This window comes from Microtus pennsylvanicus, chromosome 2 (genome assembly GCF_037038515.1).
Source record: "Microtus pennsylvanicus isolate mMicPen1 chromosome 2, mMicPen1.hap1, whole genome shotgun sequence".
Classification (NCBI taxonomy): Eukaryota; Metazoa; Chordata; class Mammalia; order Rodentia; family Cricetidae; genus Microtus; species Microtus pennsylvanicus.
The window spans coordinates 74,862,993-74,888,334 of record NC_134580.1 but is presented as its reverse complement, the minus strand read 5'-3'; the positions used below and the strand labels follow the sequence as shown (position 1 = coordinate 74,888,334).

Here is a 25,342-nt window from a genome sequence, read left to right as displayed (position 1 = left end):
TGGGATTCTTATTAGAAAATTACAAATATAGTGGTATTTTCTCCCTACTTGAAACACATTTTGTTTATAAACTGATATCTTTTCACCTGAAAATTTTGCAAGGGGCACCCTTTTGAGAAGGAAAGAATCTGATTGTATCATAGCATCCTTGAATACTGATAGGCAACTTAAGTCGAATAAAACAACAGAGACATGTAGAAAATGATGGTTTGGCTAAAGTGTTTCTTAGAAATAAGGAATCTAATTACCTTCAGGTTTCTCATATTTGAACCAGGCTACAAATGAGCTATGTCCAGGTACAGAAAAACCAACAATATTTTATTTATAATCTTATTTTAAGTTTTGAACTACAAATTCTGGTTCTAGAGTTTTTTTTTTTTTTAAAGTCATGGGTTTTATAGATGTTCGTATGTAAATTAATCTGTTGTCTGCTTACTTTTTTTCTTTCTCCACAGAATGTCCTCCTCATAAATACAGATCAATGCATGAAAAATATAAGATCTTGCATTTTCCTCATTCTTTCTTAAAAATCTATTTCTAATATTGCATTCCCCATTGGACTACTTCAGAAGGGCATGAAGGAAAAAGGAAAAAAAATGAAAAAAAATAGAGCGAAAAAGAGACAAAATAGACTGGATCTCACCACTAGAATTCACCATAAAAATCTCAAAGTGTAACAGAATTCTTACAAAATTTCCTAGACCAGTTCTTTAGAGAATTGAGATCTATGAAAAATATGGCAATCAGGGAAGGGAGGGAGGAGGTGTGGGAAAATAGTAAGTGCAGCAAAAACAGGTTCTGAGGAATACACATAATTTTGTCTGCTTTAGATCACAATAGAATTTTTAATAAATAAATTTCTTTTCTTTTTTGTTTTTTTGTAAAGACACTTTTTTGAAACAGTAGATTTAGCCCAGTCATTTGTGTCATTTTTTTTAATAAACTGTCTTTTTTGATTGTTTGTTTTCTGTAACTGTAAATGTTTTATATTTGAGTCTCTTGTACATTGTCTTTAGAGTTCATTCGGATCAATAACGGTTCATGCACTGAACTGTGTATTGAATTTATTGTGTTTACTGTTGTTGTGTGGTTGAAGGGAGATTTGTAAGAGTTATAGTGGTTTAGATGCTCATGCTCAATTGCAGGCATGGGCAGGTGACTTTCCATAGGTGTATCCCCAGTGAGCTCATCATCCACGTTAATGATTTCAACAGTCCTTGTTGGAGCATGGTGGTTTTGCCGATGGTGCTGCTTCCTCATCTTGTAGAAAATGACCAGCATCACAGCAGCCATGAGGGTGATGGCCACAAAACAACCAATAATGATTTTGGTTGTTTTCATGACCTCATCAATTCCTGGGATTCCACTGTTGATGTCAGTCACTGGGATGGTGAATGTTTTCTCTGTTGACCTTGTGCTCTGTGGCGTAAGAGATGTGGTTGCGTTAGTAGTCTCCCAATCGATCACTGGCGTTGGACCCACATTGTTATCTGTGGTCCGTGCCTCATCCTGAGAAGGTTCCATAGTCTCTACTGTTACAGTTGAAAAGTAAGAGAAAGGAGTAGTGGTTGCCGCAGTAACATTCAAGGTGGCAGAAGCAGTAGTGTTGCCGACAGAATTACTCACCATACATGTGTACATGCCTGTGTCTTGCACAGTTACATTTGTGAAATTTAATGTGCCATCACTAAGCACAGCTATCCGCACTTTGTATGCCCCATGGGTCATGACTGTTCCATTTGGAGTAATCCAAGACACGGAAGTCAGGGATGTAGACGCTCGACATTTTAGCTCAGCTGCCATGCCTTCAGTGACATTGAGGTCTGCGGGGGGTTCCACAATCACCGGAGCATAGCATGTGAAATAATTCTGGTCCAGCTCTCCGATATATCTCCCTTTCAGATTGGGGGGAGTGTTACACCTGGCACAACAAGCTGTGTTCGAGGGAGCCATGTCTCGTATCCACCAGCTAAGCCACAGGATATCACAGTTACAATTCCATGGGTTGTGATGAAGGTGTATCCTCTCTAGATGATGCAAGGGCGTGAAGAGGTCATGAGGCAATAATGTTAGATTGTTGTGTGCCAGGTTGATCTCCACTAATGACTGGAGGTTATCAAAGGCATTGCGTTCAATCACTTGAATCTGAGACTGTATCATCCACAGTTTTTGAAGGTGCATCAACCCCTGAAAAGAGCCAGGTCTGATTGCAGACAAATGGTTCCCAGAAAGATCTAGTTCGTCTAGTTTGATGAGCGGTGTGAGGTTAGGGATTTCACGGAGGTTGCACATGGCAAGGTTCAAATACCTCAAGTTGGACAGACCTTCAAAGGCACCTTCTGAGATGTAAGAAAGCCTTTTTAATTCCCCCAAGTCTAGGCGGCGCAAAGAAGGGATTCTGTTAAAAGCATAGGAAGGGATGCTTTCAATGGGGTTGTTGCGCAACCAGAGCTCCTTCAGTTTAGACAGATACACAAAAGCTCCATTCGGGATGGTAGTGAGACGATTGTCAAAGAGTTCCAGAGTGTTGAGGTTAGCCAAACCATTGAAGGCCCCAATTTCAATGGTTCGAATATGATTCCTGCTCAACTGGAGGATTTCCAGGTGCCTTAAGTGCTTGAAGCTGTTCACTTTGATGATCTGGATTTGGTTCTCATGGAGGTTCAGGAGCCTTGTGTTGGTGGAGATGCCATCCGGAACCTCACGAAGGTTCTTGCGAACACAAATCACCTTGCTGAACTGGTTGCTGCAGGAACACACTGAAGGGCAGGTTTGAGCTCGGACCAGACCAGCCACCACAAGGAGTTGAAGAGCCAACAGCACCACAAGCAGGGGGTCAAATAGGGCCCTGTTAAACCTAGGACCTATCATTATCTGCTGTGGATGTAAGGTCATCTTGTTCAACATTCATAATTTATCTGGTGTCGGTCCTTCTGGAGTTCAAACAGTCTGAAAAACAAGACAAACAAAAAAGTATTACTTCTTCAAATATCTTCCTAGAGTACTACTGGTAACATATTTGTATGAGCTAAGGCCAATATTGGTAAAATTAACATTAAACTTAACTAATTGCATTCCTCATCTTTATATTCCCAGTACTAAGCAAGATGTCTGTCTGAGAATCACCAAAAGTAGAAACAGTCATGATAATAACAATGCTTAAAGTTTTCACAGTGTGCTAGGTAATATTTTAAGTTCTTTATCTGCATTAACTTTTATTTAATTAATTTAATAGCTTTTGTGGCAAACAAATTTAATAACTTTTGGTGGGGTATGTTGCCAATATCCACAGAGAATTATTTCTGTAGTCCAAATTACCATTCAGTCACCGTTTGTATACAATCAGATAATTAATCAAAAAGAAATGGAATATTGAGACGGAGAGTCCCGGCGTACTGCTTAACAACTGCCAACTGTATAGGAGCCAATGCATAGAGGTGTATGTCATGAATTTCATCCTCTTCTTCAGTGTCCATCTCAGATGAGAAATGTACAGAAAATAACATTCAGTCACTAAACCCAGTCAACTAAAACTTCCCATGCAAAATCACTAAGAAGGCCGGGCGGTGGTGACGCACGCCTTTAATCCCAGCACTTGGGAGGCAGAGGCAGGCGGATCTCTGTGAGTTCGAGACCAGCCTGGTCTACAAGAGCTAGTTCCAGGACAGACTCCAAAACCACAGAGAAACCCTGTCTCGAAAAACAAAAAACAAAAAAAAAATCACTAAGAAGGAGCCTGTCTATGAAATCCTTCCTCTGTAGCAAGCTATAGAATTCATAAATAAAGTTATCCAGGAATGACTAGTTTCTGGCATCTAGCAAAAAAGTAAATGTGTGATACCTTGTTAAAAATTATTAAGAATTTTTAATTGATAACAACTGATCTTTAACCAGAAATGTCTAACTGTCATCTCGTTTACAACTGTACATAGTTCATGTACATGTCAATACCTAGTATCTTCTCAGTGTTTAAGACACTCCTCTGACTTGGACACTATTCTCTCCCTTTTGAAGAGTAAGAATCATAAGAGAAGAAGCATACAAGAAGCCATATGGTTAAAGTGCAAAACCAAGACTCAGAGCTCATCAGATTGGTCCCACAGTAGAAACATCTTATGAACATGGTAGTATAGAGAAAAAGTTAGCAGGTAATATGTTTCACAATTAATTTATCTGAGCATGAGCTTCCGTAGAGATTTATATATGTAACTGAGTTACTCAGTATAATATAGTCGGATGTCTGAAATAGATGGGTCACCTGCTAAGTCACATTTATAAATATCAAGTGTTATTTACAGAAAAAAAAATAGGTGTTAATGGGATAATGACTTGTGTCTTTATTGATATGGATTTTGTACAATGAGGGAAATAAAATGAGTAATTTTCTGCATTATTTCCAGGGTTACTTCTAAGTGTAATTTATCAATTTAACTGGCTGATCATGTGCCAAAGTGTCTGTGTATAATACATCCAAATCTCTCTTGTTACCATGTTGCTTCTCTGAACCTTTTAGAAAGAAAGAATGGAGGGAATGAGAGGTTCACAACATTCTAAAACTGGACAAGGTTAGTTACAATACTGGGCAAGATATCCATATTTTCTGTGGCCCAGTTTCTTCTCCTCCCGGGTAAAACAGAAATAGCAACATCACTCATTCCTTAAGGTTGTGAGGATAAAAATTAATGCAAATAAGTATTTAAAATAAACCTATCTTGTTGTGAAAATTGAGTAAATGTTTGACGTTTATATTATTATGAATGTTTCTATTTTTGGAACTTCTAAGCTAGACATCTTACTAAAGTACTAGAAATATAAAGATGAGGAATGTAATCCTTGTCCCTGGGGGAATGTAATTTAAATGGTAAATAATCAGGGAACATATGTGTACAATAATCGATGTTCATCACTATGAGACAAGATATAGGCACCAGACCCGAATGACAGAATAGCATAGTGCTGGGAAATAGCTGAAGGATTTTAAAGAAGAAGGTCATATTTTCCAGGTTGGTACTAGCTGATGAACAAAATAAAGAAGGATAAAGAGATCAGCTTGAGCTAAGACCAGAGGTACATGACAAGAGTCAGTATATCCAGGGCACACCAAGCTTCCTCTGTTGCAGGAGAATTAAAGACTTGAAGATGAGGGAGAAATCAAAAGAACTATGTCAATGTTAGCTGTCCTCAGTTCATCTTACAGACAACATACTTATTTTATGAAAGAAATTCAATTCTTTGCCTTGTTTTACGGAATGAACTGATATAAGGGAGCAAAGAGCTTTGCAAGAATGTCAAAGCAAAAGAACAATTAGGATGATATATTGTCCCCAGTGAGCCTTGGAAAGGAGCCAGGAACAAAGGCAAGTCCAGACTCCCATCTGTCAGCTCCGTACTTACCACCGGAGGATGGGAAGAAGGTCTGGCTTCACCACTGCCCTTGGTGGTGAGATCCCCAGTGTAAATTAGCATATGTTACCAGCAACATTATCATGGGACACAGAAGACAGAAATGTGGATTTCCCAAGTACAAGTGTGCTCCTAGCAACCCCAACTGTCATTAGCCTATTAAACATATTAAGGGGCTCCCTCCTATTCTCAACAAGATCCTGTCAAAAAGCCTAGGCTGCCTCTTTGCACATAATTTCAATTCTCCTACTCTTCAACTGGACTTGGGGAACTCAGTCCAGTGCTCTGTTGTGGATCTCTGCCTCAGCTTCCATCAGTTGTAGGATGAAGGGTCTATGGTAATATTTAAGATAGTCATCAATCTGACTACATGGCAAGGCCAGGTCGGGCAACCTCTCGTGTATTTCTTAGGGTCTTAACTTAGGTCATCTTTGTGAATTTCGGGAAATTTCTCTAGTGCCAGTTTTCTTTCTAGCCCCAGAACAGCTTCCTCATTGAAAATCTTTTTCCTCTCACTCTCCATCTCTGTTTTTCCCTCATCTCGACCATCTGTTCCCTCAAGTTCTCCTCCACCCTCCCTTTCTCATGAAGGAGATACCCTCTGAAACAGCTGACCTGAGAGCTTATGGAAGCCCAACAACTCTGGCCTGATAGTAAGGGAACCAGCATAGGACCAAACTAGGCCCCCTGAAAGCAGGTGGCAGCTTTATAGCTGGGGCAGTCTCTGGGGCAACTGGTAGTGAGACCAGGATTTATCGCTACTGCTTGTATTGGAATTTTTGAACCCTTCTCTTTGGAGGAATATCTCGCTAAGTCTAGATATAGTGGGAAGGACCTTGATTCTGTCTCAAAGCAATGTTCTAGAATTTGTTGACTCCCCAAGGGAAGCCTTACTCTCTCTGAGGACCAGATGAGGGGTTGGGATGAGGAAGAATGTGGACAGAGCAGGAGGAAAGGTGGGAGTGGAAATGGGAATTGGTATGCAAAATGAGAAAGGTCACTGTCATTTTTTAAATAAATAAATAAGTAAAGGCCTAGGCTGCTTTCAGTTCTAAGTGCTTGTTTTGTTCTTCTCTTCATCATGACAAAGTAACTTGACAAAGCACGGTGAGTTCATGTTTCATTTCCTAGAATCCTCAGGTACACTGTTCTACTTCCATTATTAGGGCAACTAAAGTTTTGATTTGAGTTTTTATACCACCTTGGACAAGTTACTTGTTCTGGGTTTGTTTGTTTGTATTTGTTCTGTTTTGTTTCTGTAGAACTAATGAGGAGAGGTGTCCCAAATGACAGCCTCCCATGTGCCTCTTGGTAACACTGACTAGCATAGTTAAGCACTAAATATAATGCTGTTGCTAATTCTGAAAATATGTAATATCTTACTAGGGATCTTTGCATATATTGGATAATATTTTATAATACAGTAATTGTGCCTTTTTATGTTCTGTCTTGATAGTTTCATGCTCAGGGTCTTTGCTGAAATTCAGCTATTTGACATACAGCAGCCATAGGGTCCTGCCTCATTACACCATCACAGCAATGGAGCCAAAGCCATGTCCTAAATGATAATTCGAAATAATATATTGCTATTAGTTGTTGTCTTGGGTATTTCACAAAGTAATGAAACACTGACTAAGGCAGGGCCCTTATAAACCCTCAGACCAACACAATTTAACTTTTCCCACTTTAAGAGCTGGTAACAAGCATCAGAGGACAGCTCTTGACCCATAATCTGCACAAAAGACTAAAATTATACACTTCTAGACCACACCCATATTTCTAATAACAAATCCAGAAACAGAATGTGGGGTTAAACTTGAAGGACAGAAAAGCAAAAAAGAAATAAATAAAAATAGTCCAAAATGGTGACCCTGCCTCCAAGAATCTCAGAATGAGACTGTGTGAGAGCTGAGAGCTGTCTCCTCCCATTTTATACTTCTCTCTAATGCTGGGATTAATGGCATGCACCACTATTGCCCGGTTTCTATGGCAAACTAGTCTGTCTACTGGGATTAAAGGTGTGTGTTACCACTGCCTTGTCTGTAAGGCTAATCAGTGCAGCTACTCTACTCTCTGAACTTCAGGCAAGCAAATACAAATGAAATACCGCTACACATATTTTTGTCTTACCCTTTCTGTCTCATGACAGACTCCAACTATTCTCAGAAAGACTCCCCTTCTCCTTTAGAATCCATAATTAAAAATTCCTTTTTTATTTGCACACCTTTCTTGGCTTGTTGTCCTCCACATACAAGAACAATCACAGAACCTTCCCTTTAAACAACAGGTCCTGACTCTTTAGTGAAGCCGGGGAGTAGACTGGATAGGTCTCATTGCCCCAACAAAATGAAAACCAGTATGTGCTTACAGATGTTACATATAGAATGATAATGTCTTCATGGGAATGAACACTACAGGCACATGTATTTGGATTCCAGCTGTTGTCACTGTTAGGAGATATTGTGGGACCTTGGTAGGTAGAAAACAGACCATGCATCATCCTCAGATATATGAGAAAGCATCCTTAGGTTCTTGCCATCATAGTCAAGATCATTCCCAATGTTTATACCAAGGATCCCTCCATGCTATGAAACCTTGAGCAAAAATAAGTAGTTCCTCTCCAGATTGCTTCTGTAGGGTATTTTTCACATAAACAATTGAAGCAATACTCTGAGTTATCACTTTTCTTAAATTTAAACAAAACCTTCAAACACTTCCCTCCTCTTGAGCATGTCCAGTTGGTATACTTGTGGTATGGAAATCATGGAAGAAACTAACCAGTTGCAAATTAGATGTAAGTCTGTTCCACAACATACCTATCACTATTATTTACAAGAATGTATGGCTAGACAGAAAATATACCCTAGAGAGAAAACCTACCTATTTTTCCAGCTAAATTGACATTTATTAATATTAAACCAACTCCTAAAGACATCACTTTTCCTATCGATTAAGGAATCGCTCAACCTTCATCAGAGAAGCTATGTTTACAATAGATGATCAACACAGAGATGCAGAACTGAACAAATTATAGAGAATAAGAGTCTACATTTTGTCTAGGTCTAAATGGAAGATGCATACTGAATCTACTTTCCAAGTGCTTGGGCACCATTGTGGAACATAAGGAGTAAAGAGTCCAAGAGTCATAGGTAGTGCCTGAGTAAATGTAAGCAGGGATGTCTGACCACAGCAAAGCAGCTATACATATAAACATAGCTGGTTGTGATGGAAAGCACAAGAACTGTGAAAGCCCAAACCATACCAAATCCCACCACGAAGAAAAGAGTTAAGCATAAAGTTTTAACCCATAGCCAAAGAGCTGTTACAAATTGTTAGCTGCTGGATAAGAAGGGTCAGTTTTTTTTCTGAGTGTAGTCCCTGGTAATTCTACCATAGCCAAATGGAAGGTCACACATCCTAGCATATTCAATAACATGAATTCCTTGATGGGTGTGGGACAGGACACAAAAGTAGCAGAGAAAAAAAGAAGGATGTAGATCTTGGAAGAATTGACAAAAGAAGAGTTTATATGATGAGAATAAATACATAGAATTCTCAAAGAACCAGTACAAATAAATATTTTTTGGTTTTTGATTTTGGTAGGAAGCATTGTAACTTACAGCAGTCTTGACTATGGACAGTTTTCCATCTCCACAATATACATTTCTTTAAGGTTACTGAGCATAAAAGGTTATATTGCAAAGTTGTTTATTCATAAACTAATTAATTTTTTATAAGGTTGGCTTCTCTGGCCCCCTTTTCCCTCTCCTTCATCCATCCTACATACCATGCCCCCCCCCTTACAAAATCCTAGTGACTGGAGCAGTATAGCTTAGTTGTAAATACCATAGATGTAAAGACAATAATTCTTATTCTGTCATGACATTTTCTATACTGTAGGTCTCAATAGATGGTGGAATTCGTAGCCATTTGCAAATCTCTGTGCCATTGAAACTGGGAGGCTTATTTCAACTTTTTACTTGTACCTTCTGTGTAAGGGAGCACTTCTATTCACTCCAATGTTCTTTGTTAAGACGGTCACATTATACAAGTTACTGCCTATGGTATGTAGTACAGAATATGCCTTTAAGACATCTTAATAGTTAAGTGGTAAAGACTCTATTTGTTCCTTCAGTACACCCTTTCTCTCTTCAAGTATCTTCTTTACAAATTTAGATTCCATATATATATATATATATATATATATATATATATATATATATATATATATAATGTGTGTGTGTTTATATATAAACATGGGACACTCGTCTAGCTTTTTTGCTTAACAAAATGATTATCAGATCCATCTTTTTTCCAGACAATAACAACCTGAAGGATTATGAACTATCTCATGATCAGTGTTACCATAAGGATTAGTTGACATGATTCTGAATATACATGAATGCATAGGCACATAAACACTGTTGTCACTTCTAGGTTATATGAGTCTCTTATTCCTCTTAACCAAGCCTGGTTTGTAGTTTCTGCTTCTGGCTTCCTTCAAGGTCATTGTACTGTTGAAATTAATGAAGTTTTCTGATAATTCAGTCATAAGCAATTGTCACAGGAGATCCTTCCGCTCCTCCAGCCAATAGCCACTGAGATACCAGCCCATTGGGGCGTGGTCTCTCTCCCTTTAAAAAAGTGGCCACTTCCCTTCTAGCTCTCTCTTACTTCCTGCTCCGCTTCCGGCGACTAGACTCTTTTCCTGATTGCGCAGAGGGCTATTGTCTGGGACGGTGATCTGTAAGTTTTTTCCCCTTTAAATAAATAACCATTCTATTAATCATAATTCTCAATGGTGTGGGATTGTTTTTGACTTACGCCTTCGCCTTCAAGCAATGATCTATGCGTTAGACTTGGTTCAAAGCTAATTTATAAGCTGTAGCAAATAATTCTTGGTACATTGCACTGAATCAAATAAACTACTATCAACAAAAAATTTTCTACTTTAAATCCTAAATTATATTTTTCATCAAAAGCCAAACTTCAACATCTCTTTTATAAAATCATTTTTTTCACATCAAAAGGAAATCAATTTAAACTATGTACAATGCCATCTTGCAGCGTTTACTTACAAGTAGATTTCTATGGGATTTGAATTAAACTACAATGCTTTTAGCTATATCCTGAAAGCTATCTTGACTTTGTCAATAGGTCTTTCTTCCCTCTTTATGCATTCCATGGACTGATAACCTTGTGCATCTGGAAAACTTAAGGGGAATATTTTGTTTAGCACAGTCTTTTGGCATAGACACAGGCATAGACATTAGAATTAATTTAGAAAGTAGAAGTAGATAGATGAATGAGTTAATCAAAAATACCCAACTATCCACATACACCCTTAATGATTCTTAACAAACATGTAACACCAAAACTTCTTATCCAAAATGAATCTTTATAATTACAAATACACCCCTTGTTTCTCCCTACCTTCCCTCTCTATCTCTGTCTCTGTCTCTCTCTCTCTCACACACACACACATACACACAAACAAGACTTATCCATTTTACGTTGTGCATTTCAAATTATATTTTTATTGATGGAGAATTTAAAACAATGTATTTTTGTTCATATTAACTAATCCTCCTCCACCTTTGATGGCTATTCTTATCAATTTGTCTACTTCTGGAATTTACTAAACCACAGATGACTGGGCACACCTGTGAGAGATTTTTCTTTCAGTCACTTGAATTAAAAAGACCCACATCTAATCAATGTTTTTGAGGTGTAAAGATACACCTTTAATCAAGATTTTTGAGATGGCAACACCTTCTGCTGACAGCCAATATAAAATACATGGAAGAATGAAGTTGTCGTTCTTTGTCTGCTTGCTCTTATTCTCCCTAGAAAGTTTGTTCCTTCAATGGCTTTAGAGACAAGTTCTTCTGGATTCTGACATAGACTGAAGACTAGATAAGAATCCCAGCCTAATGGATGGAACAAATATTGGATTCTTGGACCTTTCATTGTTAGATGGCCTTTATTAGACTAGCTGAAGCACAACCTGTATGCTATTCTAAAAAAAAATCCCCTTTCTAGAAATAAAAACACAGACACACACACATACAGAATATATTTTATATAATGCATTAAATAATATATTATGTATTATTATACACTGTATTATGTTTATATTATTTTTTCTGTTCCTCTAGAAAACCCTAACTAAAGTACCATCCAAATTTGTGACTTTTTAAAACCTGTTTTGTCTAAATGTTGCTTCCCAAATTCTCTGGGGTAAGGGAACTCAATAGAGCATAGTCAAGCAAACAGGAGTCACACCTTTAAAGAAGACTGATGCTTTATCCCATTGCAGTAATGAATTGCTCATACTCTTCAGCTAGGATTGGGACTTCCTTTGCATTTCTCCCATCCATGTTAAAATTTGGTCTGACTTGAGCATATGCATGCCTTCTACATGCTCTTAGATCCACTGTCAGGCCATCTATGTAACTATTCTCTTGTGTCAGGGAAATCCTGTGTCACTATACATGAACACAAAAAGGGGAACTGTTTCCAACATTTCTGGCTTTTACAATATTTCTGTCCTTTCATGATAATCTATGAACCTTGGAAAGATGTGGATGAGATGTAGATGTCTCATTTAGGGCTGTGTACTCCATAGTCTCTAATTCTCTAAACATTCAACTGATAGAGATTGTTAATTGCTTTCTCCTAGGAGAAGTTTCTCTCACCCTGCACAAAACTGAACTCTAGGTGCCTCACAGACCTCAACATAAACTCTATGACTTGAGATTATAGAGGAAAAAATAGGGATTATGATGGCATTTTCACATTTTTAAAAGGATTTTCTAGAAAAGATCTTGGAAGTTTAGTAATTAAGACCAATAATTGCCAAAAAAAATGTGATGGTTATCCTTGGTTGTCAACTTAGCAACACCTGCACTTAAGCAAAACCCAAGCCAAGTGGCAAGGTGGAATTTTTTAATTATGTGGGATTTTTTTAATTAAATAATTTGAAATGGGAAAACCCACTTTTAACCTAGGCAGCACTTGTGCTGACAGCCTATGTAACTGGAAGCAAAGGTCAATTGAGTTTTGCCTGCTTGCGCGCTCTCTCACTGGCAAGTCCATTCCTTAATTATCATTAGAACTTACTTTTTCAGGATTCTTATAATAACTGAAGACCACCAAGGACATTCAACCTCATGGACTGAAGAACTGCTGGTTTCTTGGACTTTCTGTAAGTAGATAACCATTGTTGGACTAGCAGAGCCATGGCCTTTAAGAGACTCTAATAAATTCTCTTTTGTATATATAGATTCATTGTTCCACTAGAGAACCCTGAATACTATGTGGGGCCATAAGAAACTAAAATAGTTCTATATAGCATAGGACATCATCATTTGAGTGAAGAGGCAGCCTCCACCATGGGAAAATATTTATCAGTATTAGTTATACTTCTAAAAGAATATTGGTATCAAGAATGTACAAGGCATGCAGAAAACTGAACACAGAAAATAAAGCCAATTAGAAATTGGGACAAGGAACTAAACAAAGAGTTTTCAAAAGATAAAATCAAATTTACTAATAAATATTTAAAATGTTTAACATGCTTAGCCATCAAAGAAATGAAAATCAAAACTACTTTGAGACTTCATCTTGCCTGTTGAAAATGGACAGAAAATTGTTTTTAAAGTTAGAATATACTGCCATGACTATGGAAAAAAGGAAACGCTTATCCACTGTTTATAAGAGTGAAAATTGGAAAAACTAGAGTGGAAATTAGTGTGGAGGTTCATCAAAAGATAGAAATACATCTTCTACATGACATAGCTGTGCCCAAAGTTATTGCTTAGGAATATACCCAAAGAAATGTATAGCCTCTTGTTGAGATTCTCGTGCATTTGTGTTCATTGCTGCAGTAGTTACAACAACTATGAAGTGAAACAATTTAGATGGTCATCTGCTGATGAATGGGTAATAGAAATATTACATTCATAAAGTGCAACATTATTTTACTGTTAAAATTAAAATTATGAAATTCACTGTTAATGGATGTGTCTAGAAATAGTTATTTTTTTGTGAGAAAGGCCAGATTCAGGAAGAAGAATTTATGTATTTCTTTCATCTTTAGATGCTAGTTTTGAATCATTAGAAATGTATATTAAGAAACAATTAAGAAGTTACAGATGAGGTACAGTCAAGAGAGGGAAGATAGACTGAAATGCTATAATGGAAGAGTAATAACAGGTAGGAATGATTAAATAGGGTGATGATGAGAGAGCAAGGTAGAGTATGATAGTAGGCTCATACATAAGGAAACCTGCTGCTGTAGAAGCTCACTAAGATATCTACGTCCTCATTTTCAAATATTTTTAAATTATTTTAAATTAAATAGACTTGTTATTTAACAGGGTTGTAATGCACCTATTAGACACCAGAGACTAGCAAATCAAAACTCTAGAACCAAGAATGGGTTACTTATTTTGGATTTTTTTGCCAATAGGGTCTTATTGATCACCAAACATTAATGCTGTTGTCATTTCTTTTGGTTCTATCCTAAAACTTGATGATAAAACTGTACTGCTGAAGATACCTTATAATTAAGTCATAAAATGTGAAGAAATCAAACTGGTACTAGTGCTGGAATGTGTTGTGCATGCTACCGGTCTCAACCAACTGTGAACCACATGAGTTAAAATATGAACTTCCCTGACGAAATATACCTCGTGGTGTAATAGTGGCACTAATGGTATGGGAATTACCAAACTCCATGAGAAAGAAATGATATTTAGCACTGTTGTTATGGACAAAAATTCGTGGCTAGGGCAGATTCTACTTGTATAGTTCAACTAAATGAATCCAACATTTAATGACTTATCGGTACACCCACCTAAAAGTTTTTCTCTCAATGTTCATTCACTATCTTTACAGCAGCTCATTTCTCTTCTAGGACTATCTTGTCAGAAAAAAAAATATTTTCATTGGGCCTTACAGGAGATTCCAGTAATTTATTCTTTTTGTTTGTTGCTTGTTTACTTGTTTGAGACCATCTCATGCAACCCAGGGTGATTTAAAATTCTCTAATCCTTAATTACTTCAATTACTTCTCTAATCTCTAAACCTTTACCATAATTACCCAGGACTTCTCATCCTTTTGTCTTTACCTCTCTAATTCTAACACTACTAGTAAGCACCAATATGCCAGGTTTATGAGATACTGGTGATAGAACCCAGGTCTTCCTGCATGCTGGGGAAACACTCTACTGAGTAATTCTCCAGCCTAGATGCATTAACTTTTCCCTGGAATGCATCCACAGAGACCTGTACACTGAGATTAATAGTCTCTTGCAACACCATGCCATGTTCATCCACTTACATTTTTATGACCTAGTTCCCATTGAAAAATCATCCTCAAATCTAATTCTCTAGTTTGAATAAAGTATGAAAGTATGAACAGATCTTTACCACTATACTCACTGACATTCTTGAGGAGCTTTTCACCTTTATCATGGTGAGGCATGAACACAGATATTTTAATAGACAGAGACAGAGTTATTTTAAGAGTATTTTTTCTTATATCAAAAAGTATGCTATTTTTTACATTGTAATTTAACATCATCTAAAATCCATTATACCACATGTTTTCTCCACACATTCCAAAATTCTTTACTCTTCTTGAAAAACAATTAAATTCTAAAGAATCTACCTTTCCCAAGAACAATAATCCTGTGTTTATAGGTAAATAGATTTCTGTTTAAGCTAGGGCTAGGCAAACTTTTCTGAAAATTACTGCACACTAAATATTTTAGCTACTGAAATCTGCCACTGTACCAGTCATGAGCTGCCTGACACCCAGTGGTTATAACTGTGCTCCTGTCAAACTATTTATGGTCACAGATTTTTCATGCAATTGTCAGAGCTTTTGAAATATTATCCCTCCTACCTCAGCCTAAACAGTTAAGAATTCAAAAATATTCTAGTTTGCACAGTACATAGGAAGACTGGCAGGCCAACATATAGACTGTAAACTGTTAGCAACATTGGAAGAATGGCTTCTGTTAAAGAAAAGTTAACTCTGGACATGGGACAAAAGTTACCCAGTAAATACAAGGAATTTTCAGCTTAGTAGATTATAAAATATTTTCATTTCATAAGTAATCAAAATGTGGAACTGGGGCGGGATATGGAATTCTGTATTCTGTTTCAGGATTACTCTGAGAAGATAAGACACCTGAGGATGCAGCCATCCTGTTCAAAGGGAAGCCAGTCTCAAGTTGAAGCTGATATTCCAAAAAAGAAAAAAAAATGCAAAGAACTTACTTCTTAGATGTTGTGATAAACAGCTGAATTATTTAACATATCAAATGGTTCTTCTGTGGACATGTTTTAATCCTAACAAACTCTTGATACTTGACTATGGGGAGTTTTTTATGCCCCCACCTCCAGGTTATGTGCAATTTATCTATTAATATATATTCCCCCCTCTCTTTCTCTCTCTCTGTCTCTACCTCTCTCTCTTTCTCTCCTACACTTTCTCAAACTCATTTCATTTTAGGATAATACCAAAGAAAAGAGAAAAGAAGTTAAAAAATTCAAATTTTTGATAATACTATGAATCTTGAATCTTCCGCAGAAAATTAATCAGTTACCCTGAATTCGTTGTAAGAAAATTACTTAAGTTTATTCCCACCAGGACAAGATGAATATCTACTGAAAAATCATTTCTCAACCTCTCTTTGTATTTAAAAACTGCTAGACGATAAAATGGCACAAATTAAATCACAGTATTAGCAAAGGGAGCTCACCTTTTCAAATCAAATTTGCTTTTATCAGTATTTCCTACTATCATTCTTCTTTTTTCCCCATTTTGAAATCCAGCCTTGCAAATATGTTGAGCTTTTCCTCTACTGTGTGCAGAAATACATAGACCTGCAAAATTTCAAGGATCTTTTTATATATAAATAAGCCCCTGGATGACCCTCTATGTAAATGTAATAAAAACACTACAGCATATAAATGGCTGCAATCCAGGGACTTGACCTGTCAAGTCAACAGACAACTGCTTCTTTAAACACAGTATCTTTGCAAATGTTTCTAGAATGATCTTTAAATTTTAGAAGGTTTGTTTCATGAGAAAAAAAAAAAATCTGTCTCCACACTTGTGACTTTAAGAAGACTTAGCTTATAATTTTAGACTATCTGTATTGTGCTTAGAAATGGCATTAGAATATGATTAAATGAGTAAAAATGAAATATAAAGAGAATGCTGTTTTTTTTTAAAAAAGAAGAAAATCCATGTGTTAGGAACTGACAGAGATCTGAGGAATAAAATGAGGATTATTATAAAGAAACAAAATTTCTAAATTGTCAAGGCTTTCTGGGTTTTTGAATCTTGTTACAGCTGCAAAATGTACTATCAATTCACATATAGAACATAAAATCATGCATACGTGCATTATAGCAATTTGATGTAGAAAATACTTAAATGCTATAAGTCATATTCAAAAGTTGATGTAGGCATGACTAATCTTATAGTTTTCAGAAGAGAATTTGAGAATTAACTATGTTCTTAAGAAAATAGAAACTACTACTGAGGCAGTATAGTTGTGGAGGAGATAAAAATGAGATTATTCATAATAAAGAGAATGAAAATTAAGAAAGCTTACAGTGAAAGTAGAGGACTCTTATAATAGAAGAGATAATTTGAATGGGTAGCTTGGTCCATTGATGGTTGTTGCACACTTGACAGAATTGCTTCAATAAATATATTTGAGAAAAACCTTGAGACTTTCAAGAATAGGGGGAAATTATGAGAGCATTACTTTAGAAGGCTTCTGCCTTTGTGGTGAAAAGAAATTGAAGGAGAAAGACTGGATAATGAAAAAAAGTGATCTCAGTAATCCATACACTACACATTCCTTTAAAATCGTACAGGGCTGAACTTCAGTTTGATTGTCTGACTACTGAGTTATAAAGTTTCAGATCAACTCCCACTAGCAAAAATCTCCAAGAACTTAAAATACGAATTCCACAAAAGGGGAAATGTTCTAGTATGGAAATGATCATCCTGAAATCAGGGCAAATCACCTCTACAGGTTTATATGAATCCTCTTTATTTCTTCAATATACTTTGTGGGAGGTCCTTCTGTCTACATGTTGCTTTTGTTTGTTAATGATTAAAGAACTGCTTTGAGCCTATAGTAAGGGCAGACAGAACTTGGGGAAAGGTAGGCTATATGCTGGGAGAAAGAGGGTGGAGTCAGAGAGAAGCCATGGAGCCTCCGGAGACAGATGCTGCAAGCTTTACCCAGTAAGTCACAGCCACGTGGTAATATACAAATTAATAAAAATGGGTTAAATTAATATAAGAGTTAGCCAATAAAAAGCTAGAGCTAATGGGTTAAGCAATGATTTAATTATACAGTTTCTGTGTGATTATTTTGGGTCTAAGCTAGCTGGGTGGCCGGGAACCAACAAACTGCCTTCTTCTAACAAATATCACTGACTATTCTTCACTTCTTAAATGGTTCAACTTGGTATGTCCTTTTACCTTTGCAATAGGGTTCCCTCTGCTCACAACATATAAACTTGGAGTTGTGTATTTATAGTGTCATATAGAAATTTACCTTCAATTTTGGGTACTGAGAAAGCCATTGTACATGACTAGGCATTGTACTTACTATGCCTAGTCATTCCACAACAAAAACAGAATTCAATTTCTTCACTGTATCTTTATTAATTATGTTCTTGTATGTACAAGTTTTTCTCTTACTGTCTGTCACACCTAGTCAAATGTTAATTTTCATTGTAGAGACATACCCCATTAACACAGTAACATTTCCCCGAAATTCTACTGATCAAATATTTTTTAACATGTGTATGCAGGAATGAATGGGTCAGCTGACCCAGGAGGATGAGGATACTTAAGGATGTAAGCCCACTATCTGGAGAGACCACTGTGATGTTGAACTTTCTGACAGATCCTTAACACACAGTAGAGTCCCATTCCTGCAGCAGGAAATTGATCCATTTCTGTGTTGCTGTTTGAATGGTTTGCAGTTACTTTCACAGAAGCCTTAATACAGTGAGTTGAGGCCGTTTCACCATCTGCTTGCTCTTTCTTGCATGCGTTGTGGGTGGAGAAATTAGAGATTTCCCTTTTTCACATTTTATTTGTTATTAGCCTTAGCAGCCCTGTTTGATGTATGACCAAACAATGCCCTCTGCTGTTTGTACCTAAAATAACATGGCTGCCTCAAAATTTCCTACTTTCAGGAAGCAGATTGTTTCCATGGTTTGCTTCACAAGACAGCTGCCTACACTGAAGAACTGGGGAGAGATGTTCACTGCACTGGCTCCAGCCATAGTTCTTTTCTTTCCTTTCAAACTTTTGCTTTTTAAAATCAGAGAACAAGAAATTATACAGCCGGTAAGTCAGGACTTTTGTAAGTGCCCTTTAAAGGGCATGGCCCCTTAATCATCACATAATGTGCTTCATAGACCCATGAATACCATTTTTCTTAAAATATGGTTCCTGTGAGATACCACTACAATGCAGAGAAATACTAGAACAGATGAGCTGGCCAAGAGGGCAGTCACAGCTTCAACTCTTTCTTAGCAAGAAAAAATCAAACTCATCTCAGTCCCAAAAGACACCTAGAATCTTGACAAAACAAAATACAAAAGCAATTTGCTTTTGGTTTCTCTGTTTGCTTACTTTCTTATGATGCAAGTGGAATGCACATACCGGGCATGAGGCTTCTGGCTGTGTGTGAATCCTTTTGATCATCTCCACTTTTTGAGATTGATTATTTATGAAAAAAATGAAATATAAATGACTGAGCTGTTTCTCAAATTATATGGAAGGATTTGCGATGCCCAGAACTGTGTTTGTATTTTTATAACAACTATTTGTTTAGCAAAATGCTTAGTCAAAATGGGAGGAGGACCTTAGAGCGTCAAGTTCCAAATTCTTCTCCGTGTTTCATTCTTTAGGCGGTCAGAATACTTCAGCTCTCAGAAACAAGTCTGCTTCGTATAATGCAAGCAGCATTCTTTGTGCTTATACAGTAACATCTGGGGCCTCAATACCCTGCAATTCCTATGCTTCTTGGTTTTTCTTCAGGTTCACAGGACACCAAATGATTAATGCATGTTTCTCCTTATTTCTAAAATTGCTATTTTCTTTTCATATTTCAGCATCGTAATTGTCTACAGTAGCATTTTTGATAAAAGCAACTTAACCTCAGATAACTAGACAGCCAGTGTACAAATACATCTACCTGAGGAATACTTCTTCAGACCTTTCCTACACGCACCCATTAGATGCCAGTACCAATCACCAAAACTACAGTGTCTTCCAGTACTTGCAGAAAATTTCTGGGGGAGGGGGGGACAAAATTATCCCTGTGATAATCAGTGGCTTAGCACAGCATGTAAGGTACTCAGTGCTACTGTGTCGTATTATTGGCCAAAACTTGTCTACTAGGAATGTTGCACACTGCCTGTGGCACTGTCCGTTCAGTCTAAACATACCCTCCAACTTTTTATTTTCAGATCTTTTGGTTTTGGATTTCTCACTCTGATTAGTCTATTAAATTATGCCCAACCAGAACCAATTTGCAATAACTATTTCTATTCCTTCATCAGTTTTACTAATCCATCCTTCCCTTAATTGTTAGTAAAGTCAAGCTTAAACTTGTTAAATCTATTTATGAATGTCAATGTTTGTCCAGGTGGCCCTCCTGTTTATTCACAAGTTTCTTAAAGAGTAGAACTGGATTCTATCTAAGCATCTAGTAAATATTTGTTAAATTGAATTATTGAGTATCACACTTTTAATCCTCTGTTGGGAGCCATGTGGATAAAGTAGTTTATAAGACTTGATTAATAAAATTGGTTAATAAAACTATTGTGAATCAAAGTGGCACAATTTATTGACTTTACCAGTGAAAGTGGTAAAGAATAGACTGAATGGTGACTTCTAACAATTGCTTTAAGAAAAATAAGTAAAACATAAGTGAAGACTGTGAATAAAGGAAATGGAAAATGAATTTAAATAGGTGATTGAAAACAATGTACCCCAGCTCCACCAAATGCCTTGCTCAAGTTGCAAAAAGAATGCCAGGTTAAGCCAGGCAGTGGTGGTGCACACTTTTAATCCCAGCACTAGGGAAGCAGAGGTAGTCGGATCTCTGTGTGTTCAAGGCCAGCCTGGTGTACAAGAGCTAGATCCAGGACAGACTCCAAAGCTACAGAGAAACCCTGTCTCAAAAAACCAAAAAAAAAAAGAACACCAGGTTAAACATCCACCAAAAGACCACCAACACTCTCCTCAGTGCCCTCTGAACCTACCCACAAAACCCTCTTATCCTTGTCACCATATCCAGGACCACCTCCCTGTTAGAAGGCCCCAGTTCTAAAGGAGGTCACACTGCCCACCAGAACTCCAGGGAGCTACTTGCCAACAGACTGCTCCCACTTTCTTAGTGTTTGCTCAGCCCACCCACAGCCTAGCCTCTCCTACCCATTACCTGTCACCTTTTCCCAGCCCCCAACTCTAGTGGAGGCACCATAATGGACTAAAGGGCAGGTCAGCCACCAGAATTGCAGGTAGCCTTCCCTGTCCCAGAATTGTCCCCACTTAGTGTCTACCCCACTAACCCATAGGCCAACAAATGACTGATCCAACTTGAGATCCTTGTCACAAGAGGAAGGCCACATCTGACATTGCCTTGATGACCAGGAACCAGAGGGAGCACAGGCCAGAGACCCAGGATAGAATGAAAGAAAGTAGAAAAGAGTCAATGAAATCATTCAACATGATATTCTGCTCTGCTCATAGATTTCTGTCTAGCTCAAGAATTCTCTTAGGGGCAAGCATCTAGCAACTAATGAGAAAAGATGCAGCAGAGACCCATGGCGAAACTCGGGAGAGCCAAGGTTACCCTGTAGAGGATGGGGGGAGGATTTTAGGAGCCAAAAGGGTAGAAGATACCACAAGAACATTGCCCATAGAATCAATTAAGCAGGGCTCTTAGGACACACAGAGAATGAAATGAGAAACAAGGACCATGTGTTGTTCTGAATAGGTGCTCTGCATGTAACTGAATAGTTCATATATTGGTGATTTTATGGGGCTCCCAACAGTGAAAATAAAGGGTATCTCCTACTATCTTGCCTGCACTTGGGATCCCTTTCATCTTACTTGGTAGGATGTTTTGTGCCTAGACATTTTGTAACTTGTTAGGCCATATTTGGTAGAGATTCCTGGGAATCCTGTTCTTTTCCTTTGCAATTTTTTTCGGGGGGGACTGGAGAAGGAGTGGATCTTGGGGAGAGTAGAGCTGGGGTTAATGGCAGTCTAACAAGATCTTTGTCAGATACTATTAATTATAATAATTTAGTGGATTGGGATCTCTCTATGTATAAACTACTTGTGTGTGTTTATTAGTGTGTTTAGTGCTGTTTTGGGATGACCTATAGACTCCTGTAATAGAAAAAGATTATATCCAATTCTCCAACAAGTTTTCAGGAAAAATGTCTCTAGAAAAAGTTCTTGAGATGTAGATTGCCAGGGTGTTACACATATTTGTCTTATAACTTAAACAGCAATACTCCTGTTAGTTTGTTATTCTATGTCATACCTTTAAGGCAAATAATCAAGATGCAGAAAGAGAAGATACAGTAGAATCTTCAAGAGGGGAGATCTACTCCAGAACTTTCCTTCACATTAGTATAGTTAATTACTCAAGTGATAATTTCATTTACAAATTCATTAACATTTATTTATCTTTCAAGCTATTGGAAAGGATCATGACTGATGACAAATAAGGAAATATTAGGGTTCTTAATGGCAGTGAAGAATAATAATGCAATAAGAATCATTGAAGCAATGATATTTCATGAAATATATAACTGAAACCCCAGTTTCTATCTACCAAAAAGAAAAGCCCTCAAATAGGATGTTGAAGTAAGAATAAATTTCAGAAGATGGGCACAGATTTTACCTTCCCTGGATTTGAAATGGATGATACCTTTCAGACCTTGAAATTGAGCCTGGTGAATGAGAACAGAATGAGAGAAAACAAGTCCACATATCTCAGACGGTGCTAATCAAAGTATACAATGTATGTTTCTCTCCGTGATACTCTTCTGTCACCCCACAGGCACTAAATATTTTCATATCTTCTTTTATCATGCATAATTTGATATATATGTATATATCTACATGCTCCAGTTAGTTTGTTATTCTGTGTTACACCTTTAAGACACATACATATCTACATATGTAGATGTATTTTCATATATGGCATATATGTTCACTCAAGAGATTGATTATCTATACATTTCTGTCTGTCTGACTGACTGTCTGTCTGTCTGTCTGTCTGTCTCTCTCTCTCTCTCTCTCTCTCTCTCTCTCTCTGTGTGTGTGTGTGTGTGTGTGTGTGTGTGCATATGTTACTTTTCTGTTCCTGTCCAGGTTAGTGACAGTTTTTGAAAAATTTAACAGATTCAACTGGAACAAAAGCCCTTAGCATGTCAGACAGAGAAGAATCTGGTTTGAGAAAGTTGGTGATGTAGTTAATGGCTTTGTTGTCTATGCTTACTTTGGATTGATGACTAGCTTGGAGGAATTGATAGTCATTAAGCCCCAACTGCTCATTAATCCTTAAGAAATGCCTTGTATCAAGGTCATCATTGCCTCCATAGGCTAAAAACAAACAAACCAACAATAGCACCCAAAAGGCATATGGATTTTTGTAATGAGTAATGCAATTTAAATTGCCATGTGAGGCAATCTGAACAGAATAAATAGCACACAAACAGAGTCATTCAGATTGTAAAACCACCTTTTGACGTTGTTTTCTGAGTGTTCACTTCCTTGTTCATTATTAAAGAGTACATAGTCCTCATTTCCTAGACAGTAGCCAAAACATTTATATAACCCCTAGCAAAAATCATTAAAGATGTTTAAGATTAATTTTTGTAGTAGTTATGAGAAAGAGAATATGAAATTTCCTGTTTGCTCTGTAAATATATGTCTAAGTATTCTTACCAACACAACACCTAGAGGGAATTCCTGTGATTCTCTAAGTCCCCTCATGGATCATTTGAAACAGAATACTACAACAGGCATAACATAAAAGATTGAGTCATAAACCAATGCCATGCCCTACACTGAATGAAGAAGTGTCCTTAGTGGAAACTATTAGTTCAAAGACAGCCAGCATTGTTTGTGAAGTCCAGAAGGCCATGCAGACTTGTGATGTGCTAGTATATCTTGATTTGAATGAGAAAAAGTCTAGCATTCTAAGAAAGAGACAATTTGCCCTTCTGCAACGGTTGTGGACTGCATCCGAGGAGTCGGGCATTGTGCTCACATATTGCCTCTTAGGCCTACACATCTCCTGTTTAATATATAATTAATATATAATATAATTGATAGCATAATATAATTGATAAGTGACTGTCCAAGGAATTAAACAAAACTCTAGAAATGTTTGAGCAGTATTATAGCTGCATTACTACTAAGAAAAGAAAAGAATTTGCAGAGAAGTATAAGCTTGAAAATAAATACCAGTTGGGTGGAGACTGTATGAAAATAAATATGAACACTGAGCAGAATACCATGACCATGGGAACTGACATCTATTAGTAATATGTAGTGATGTGTAGTGGGATGCAAAATAAGAGAAGTGAAGTAATATCAAGCAGCAAGAAAGCACACAGAGCATAGCACTTTCTATATAGAAGAGATGGAAACAACTGGTTTATCTTTGTGCCATAGGGGGATAAAACCTAAGGAGAATATATTTAGGACAAAGCAAGGAAGCATAAGTATGTGTTGGAAATAGAAAGCTAACAGAATGTCCTCCATCAAAGCCTCTGAAACAATGGCAACTCATTTTTCTATTTTTCAAACACTCATAATTCTTTGTTATTAGATGCTCTGACTTCCGTGTACTTCACTGTCTAAAACACAGGAGGAGCAAGTCTTGGCTATCTAGTTCAGGCTCTTAGTGAATCTGTAAGTCACAAGTCTTCCAGTTCAGCATGACTTGGGACTTTAATAAATTCAGTCAAATGACCCAAAGAAACATGATAAGGAAACCCTTTAATTGAGTCTGTGTTTATGAGATCTAAGCAAGGGGAGGAAACAGAATAGACTCTTTCTGTGATTTCCAGGCAACACATTTAATCAGAATGCAGATAGCAGGGATGGCCTCCTAATTGGAACTGGAAACTGGTTTCAACTAACTGCAACCCTGTTAACAGTACATAATGAGGAAACCTTAGTGATGACAAGCCAGATAATGGAAATGACTGGAATCAGTGATCTCTTTGTCTCACCTTAATGACCACAAAAGAGGGAATCATTCGATAAATTCGGGCATCTGAAAACTGGATTCCTGTCTATTGTTTTTAAGGTAGCCTTACTTTCACTCTGTGTTACGTCAACCTTAGAATGTGCATATTGGAGCTGAATTCTCCCTCTGCATAACCTTGTATTTGCTCTCAAGTTACCATGGAACCTTGCAAGCTAAGGACTTAGTTCTAATATTAATGAGTTTCCGTGAACACAGTACCTTGTAAAGTTAAAACACCCTGCATTTTTCTGTATTTATTGTTCCTAATGAATATTTTGCAGTAAATATGCCATGAGAAACAATTAGACATGTGCATGAAAAGAACTAAGCAACCAAGTACCCCTTGGTACCTGGAAGGAACAAGGCCAGAGTATGCTGCTCCTTAAATCATCAGCAGTTGACCTACTTTTCTTACTTTAGATAAAAATTCCTTCTTGGTTTCTTCTCCCACCATCTGTCTTTGTTCTCTGAAGGATTCATTTTAGGAAGAATGATTCAGTTTTAAAAAGAGCCAGAGGGTGTGGAGGACCATCCTAAAATGCTCTCTTCTAGATATGACATGGCAACAGCAGTTGTGAATGCACAATAGCAGGAACCAT

At 37.2% G+C, this 25,342-nt stretch overlaps 1 protein-coding gene across 9 annotated transcripts in view; it reads right to left on the bottom strand.

Moving 5' to 3' along the window:
• Nucleotides 1-297: 297 nt before the first annotated feature.
• The window catches only part of Lrrc4c (leucine rich repeat containing 4C), a 1,351,357-nt gene continuing 1,326,312 nt past the window's right edge, over nucleotides 298-25,342 (bottom strand). For 7 of the 9 annotated variants that reach the window (XM_075961517.1, XM_075961518.1, XM_075961519.1 and 4 more), the window contains one exon: nucleotides 298-2,949. In XM_075961517.1, coding sequence (XP_075817632.1) covers nucleotides 985-2,907 — 1,923 coding nt within the window. In that variant the 5' untranslated portion in view covers nucleotides 2,908-2,949 and the 3' untranslated portion in view covers nucleotides 298-984. Of the gene's footprint in view, nucleotides 2,950-12,525; nucleotides 12,609-16,178; nucleotides 16,303-25,342 lie in introns of those variants that run through there. The other 2 variants (XM_075961515.1, XM_075961520.1) reach the window with 2 other exon arrangements.